Here is a 6,000-nt window from a genome sequence, read left to right as displayed (position 1 = left end):
TATCCCAATGCCAAAAGGATCTGTAAAGAATTCAAATACTAATAGAAGAACCCATTAAGTGAAAAGCTTTCTTTAGCCAAAAGGATCTGTAAAGAATTCAAATACTGGTAGAAGAACCCATTAAGTAAAAAGCTTTCTTTATGAAGATGTAAGAAAGGTCAAGTAGGACCTTTGGGTACAAATCACAGCATATGCTTTATAGTTTATCTGGTTGGTTAGAACTAATTTATAGTTCAATGGTATAATCAACCTAGTTAGGAATGCATTTTTGAATTCCTTTAGTTGGAATAGCTCATCTTTTATGTCTCGAAGTCTAATCTGAGTCCTACTATGTAAGGTTTTACTAGAACTATCATTACAAAAACAAGAAATCTTTAACTTCAATGATGCTCATGACTATCGAACCTGCCAAATCGCTTTCTTTAGTACACTTTTTTTACTAAGCCTTTTTGGTCTTTTTCGAACACCCGTTTTTAATGTTTCAAATGCCGTTTTGAAGGTTTTGACCTGCTTCAGGTGTGTCGATGATGTCAGAAGTACCAAATTATACTCCATGTGTCAGATATAATAAAGTAGATCAAGTATCCTCATTGAATGCAAACTTGACAATATTTCTTTTTTCTTTTTGATATTTTTTCGACGTTACGTTGACTCTCCTTTGATTGATGGACGACTATTTTCCTTCCAAGCTAAAACACCCAAAAATGAGTTTTCTTTTTTCCTAATGTCTAGACCAACACATCCTTAGAGGAAATTAAACTCCACTAAGCCAAGTGAGAGCCCTTGATAAGAATACTCAAGTAGTTCCTAATAGAGTGAATCCCTTCGGATCTATCATCAGTTTACGTTCATACTTTTGTTATTGAACAATCCATCATGTTAGTGATTCACTTGCAGAGTGCTCTCTTTTGGATCTAGGATACTTGTAGTTTACTTGTGTACACATGCCACCGTTTCAAAGTCACATTATTGACTATTTTTTGCATTGGTTCTTGCACATACATCAACCTTAAACAACCTCTTGGCTATTTTTGACACATTGTTGTTCCATCATGATTGAGGACTCATCCCATATTCATGCACATTGGAATATGCTTTACAAAACAATTTCTTTTCAGAGGGAGTATTCTAGAGTGTGTATCATAACTAAGCAAGCGAAGCACAAGCTCCACTAAGGCAACTCATGTTTCCTAGATTTTAGCACAACTTAGGTTTATGAATGCAAACATATCAACATTCATTCTTTACACATTCAATAACATTCCACATTAAAGCACCGTAGAGTTTCTCATGTCTTGACGAAAGATGGGTAAGCCACTAAGAGCCCCAGGGGTTCTTTAGCATGGAGCCACTTACATTTTGATGATATTCTAGTCATGACCCCAGAAGAAAAACTTGAATGGAAAGCACAACTATAGCAAGAGTTTCTTGATAAGGCTACAGAATTGTCCAGTACTCAAGTAATGACTCGGACACCATTGGCACGACAGCTACTATTGCAACATTCATCAACACAAATTCATTCTAGTAATGTACAACCACTATTGCCACGACACCTACTATTGCAAAATTCATCAACACAAAAAGCACTACATGCTTGCAAGGACCAAACTCCACTTTTTGATCATGCAGATCTGCAGGTATGTCCTTAAGGCCCTTCCATCTACATCAATACAGCTCGATTTTTGTAGTGATGTACACCAATCACATGCTTGCAAGAATTAACCTCCATGCAAGCACGTGATTGTCGTACATCAACATAGCTTGATTTTTGTAGTGACATACAACAATCACATGCTTGCATGAATTAACCTCATGCTGAAAACTGTCTTAACATGACATACTATGAAAGCATCATGTCTCCATAATTGTCTGTTCAACACAAAAACAATGAACAATACCAGGCATCTGTCATATGCTAGAATCTAGCAGCATTTGTCCCCTTGTAAGCTTCATTAACACACAATGTATACTCTTAAAAGGAATGGTGTGGGTATGACCTTACTGTTAATGCTCTCAAAGCACATCCTTTGTCTTACGTAAAATGCTTAAACATCAATTAGCTCTATACTTTCAGTATCTGGCCCATGCAATGGGATAATAAGTTGATTGCAATGTCTCTTTTTCTGGACACTATTTTTGACTTCAATGTATCAACACTATATATCTAAATGATATACTAAATAAAAGACATTATGCTGTATTCATTTTCTTTGTCGAATAAGCATGGCCAAACAAACAAGGAAACACACATATGTGAAACATAAAAAAGCAGACTACTTGCCAATGACATTATCATACAATGTTTATAACAGTGAATAATCAGCTAGAAAGTAATTTTTGCTGCTTGACACTCATCGCTTTCTTCAAAATCCCTTCAATTGTTGGTATATCCTGCACCAACAAGCCATCAAAGCCAGAACCTTGATTATATGCAATACATAAAGTGTTGAGAAAATCATCATCAGCAAGAAGCTTTAGTGCATGCAGTTCTCTTCTAACAGAAAAATTTGGAGCTGCTGCTGCTCCCTGACTCCCCTTGCTGCCCCCTCTCAGCCTCTCCCTGCCTCCCTCCCCGCCCCTCTCTCCTCCCTCCCTTCAGCCCCCTCCCTGCCTCCCCTCTCCCTCAGCCCCCTCCTTGTCTCCCTACCCCAGCCCCCTCAGCCCCCTTCCCCCGCCCCCTACCCCCGCACCCTCAGTCCCCTCCCCTGCCATCTACCCCCGCCCCCTTCCCCCACGCCCTCTCACCCTCTACCCCCGCCCCCTCAGCCCCTACCTCCACCCCCTTCCCCCGCCTCTCTCAGCCCCTTCCCCCGCCCCCTATTTCCGCCTCCCTGCCCCTTCATCCCTCTGCCTCACTCCTCCCCTCTCCTTTCAGCCCCCCCCCCCCCTCTTTTTTCCTAGCCTCTTCTAGCCTCTCTCTCAGCCTCACCCTCTGCCTTCACCCTCTTCTCTATCCTAACAGCTTCTTCAGTCGGACCGAGCTCAACAGTGTTCACGGCCTTCCCACCCCGATTGACGATGGCTCTGCCTTCAGCCTATCATCACCCGCTTCCACCAGCCGCGAAAACCATCACATTCTCAAAAGATGAGTTGCAGCAGTTCAGAAAAGATACAGAGCAGGAGAGCTCGACATTGCTCTTTGCTCGCATCAGGAACTAGATGCTCGCCGCTTTACCTGGAGACCTTGCAGGGTACCTCACAAATGTTCGCCTACTTGGTCGAGGTTTCTTTCACGTTGTTTTTTATTCCCCGGATGCAGCAGGTACAGTGCTTCAGGCCAGTCCTTTGGCACCCAGCTTCACGGGGATTTTCTTGACACCTTTCTCGTTGGGTTTTGACCTTGTGGAGGAGGATGGCCGGACGTTTTCACTCTTCCTCAAATTCCCCGGCCTCCCTCAGGTGTACCATCAACTCTCATCTTCCATTGGAGCCACTTTCGGGATGGTCACCGAGATCCCCCCCCCTTCTGGGGATACCTTCTTCAACAACAGAGACAGTCAGGTCGGACGGGGTACCACGTGTTAGGGTCGTCGTCTCTGATCCTAACATTATGGATGACCACATCATACTCTAGCATCCAGATGGCTCATTCTTTGGGCCGAGAGTTGAGATCGCTGGGAGACAAGATCAGCGTAGGATCGGCAGGACCCCTAGGCACCTTGCCAAAGACTGCCCAAGGAAGAGAAAAAAGAAAAGGCCTAAAAGATCCACGGGTGTAGCGCCTCATAGCACCACCTTGACTGAACCTACTTCACGATATATCACACATCCTACCACGTCTCGCACTGCTGGACCTTCCACCTCTCGCCCAGGACCCTCGGCTACAGCCTCTCGTCTTGGGCCTTCGTTTACAGCGCGAACGGAACCTTCAGCACGTCCTATTCTAGTTGTCCCCCGTTGGGTGTCCACCTCAAGATGCTACTGATGGCGCCACGGACCCTCCCTTACAGGCATGAGATATTCCTGTCCTAATTCCTTGTCTTGATGAGGTTGCTCCTGTCCCTTCAGATGTTCATGTGAAGGAGCTTTCTCCTATGGAGCAAGTCGTTGCTGAAACCCGTGCCTTACTCCAGGCTAATGCTACTTTTTTTGCCGAACTCCATCAGCAACAGCAGCCCCCTTTCTCTCTTGCTCCTACTTCTTCACCTCTTGATAGAGGCAAGGGGATTATCGCTTCTACTCCTTCATCCGCAGGGATCCTCCGCACACCCGCGCCAGGAGCATCATTCAAGAATTCTTTTATAGTTCTGGCAGACATGGCAGAGTTTGAGTTAGAGGAGGAGTTTGTACCCTCTACCCTTGTGGAGCACCTTGTTCAAATCACCGTGGATAGAGCTTTCCCTTCTGCAGGTGTGGGAGTGCTTTTCCCAATTGACTTCCCTCCTCTTGATAGGGGGAATTTTTCCCAGGAGAGGGATATCTCCATACCAAGTCAGGTAAGGTTTTTCATCCAGCCTCTTCCTCTCGCCGATGAGGATTGTCAATTGGAACGTTCAAGCCCTCGGAGGTGTACCTCATCGCCGCCGTAGGCAGCTGATTTGTAACCAACTTCATCCAGGTGTTACTAGGGACCCCATTGATATTCTCATGATTAACTAGATGTCAGGGATTGTGCCAAGTGGGGTAAGCTTCTCTCAGGGCATACTTTTTGGTCACTCGCCTTAGGCACCAAGGGAGGTACTTGCATTTCTGTTTCTTCTTCGGTGCTATCCTTGGTGATTGGACATGGGATCATAGTTCCCTCTAGAGCTCCGTGGATCATTCTTTTGATTGGTGGGCATAAGTTTGGTTTCTTAAACCTTTATGCCCCCAATTCAAGAGGGGACTATGTCCTTCTATGGAAGAAGCTACTTTCGTGGTCATGCATTGCAGAGTCTTGGATCATTGGGGGTAAGTTCAACATGGTTGAAATGCCCAAAGATAAAAGAGGAGGTAGGAAAGGTGGTATCCATTCCCTAGACAGAGCAGCCTTGGATGCCTTCCTTTTTCGGTACAATGGCAGAGATGCATGGCATGATGATGCTTTGCACACTCAGCCACAATCACTCATGTTTTCTTGGTCGAACAGGAGGTTGCAGATGCCTGTCCACGCACGGATTGACAAATTTTATGTGGATGATTGGGCTCTGAACAGAGGTGGGACAGTATGCATTACACCTAGGGTGTCCACTCAAGATTACTTTCCAGTTGTTCTGGTTTTCTCAGATCCTCATGTGAGGAGTCGCTCTGCCAGTATCAGGATTCCAAATACCTTGTACGCAGAGGAAGATCTCACAGAGGCAGTGTTGCGGACTTGGTTATCTCACATGCACGATGGAAAGCTTTCCCCGTCAAATATAGCTGCAATCCTATCAAATATTAGTGACTTTTATCATTCAGTTGCTCGTATCAGGAGAGGTGAGATCCTCAGGCGAGAGATAGGTATCCGCCAGCAGTTGGCTGCTCTTCAGAGGGAAGAACAAAAGAGGCCTACAGATGCTTGGGTTCAGGAGCGCCTTGCTGCAGCAAGGACTCAACAGCAATCATTGTTAGATCAGAGAGCATAGTATGCCAAACATGCCAGAGAGTCATTTTGGACTCAGACGGGAGGTAGGGTCAACAAGCAGTTCTTCTCTACTCTTGGTCCCCCATGCATGGTAAGGAGAGCGTTTCACAGCTTATTAACTCAGACACAGTTTTACAGACACATCCAAATGTCGTCTTGCAGGTAGCCACAGATTTCTATGCCTCCCTTCTTACAGCAAATCCTGACACACAGGCCAAAGATGATGCTCGAGTTGTTATTTGGCAGCACTTACCTATGTTGGTGACTGGAGATATGACAGTCTCACTTGATGCAGCATTCACCAATATAGAGTTCAAGATTGCTCTCTCTACACTTCACAAGGGCAAGTGCCCCGGTTTAGATGGGCTTACACCCTCTTTCTTTATTTCATTTTCGGATCAGATTGGGGATCACATTACCTCAGCCCTGCAGGGCGTTTGGGACTCGGGTGA

The 6,000-nt window shown here is 45.1% G+C and overlaps 1 protein-coding gene across 1 annotated transcript in view; it reads right to left on the bottom strand.

The window, feature by feature from the left end:
• Positions 1-1,657: 1,657 nt before the first annotated feature.
• LOC147888176 (uncharacterized) overlaps positions 1,658-6,000 on the bottom strand; it is a 96,276-nt gene continuing 91,933 nt past the window's right edge. The window contains exon 7 of the mRNA XM_087393787.1: positions 1,658-2,394. Within this exon, the coding sequence (XP_087249913.1) occupies positions 2,323-2,394 (72 nt within the window). The 3' untranslated portion in view covers positions 1,658-2,322. The remainder of the gene's footprint in view (positions 2,395-6,000) is intronic.

This window comes from Dipteris shenzhenensis, chromosome 22 (genome assembly GCF_047967505.1).
Source record: "Dipteris shenzhenensis isolate YYH24624 ecotype China chromosome 22, Dip_SZ_1.0, whole genome shotgun sequence".
In the NCBI taxonomy this organism is placed as follows: domain Eukaryota; kingdom Viridiplantae; phylum Streptophyta; class Polypodiopsida; order Gleicheniales; family Dipteridaceae; genus Dipteris; species Dipteris shenzhenensis.
This window is presented reverse-complemented; position numbering and strand designations above follow the sequence as displayed.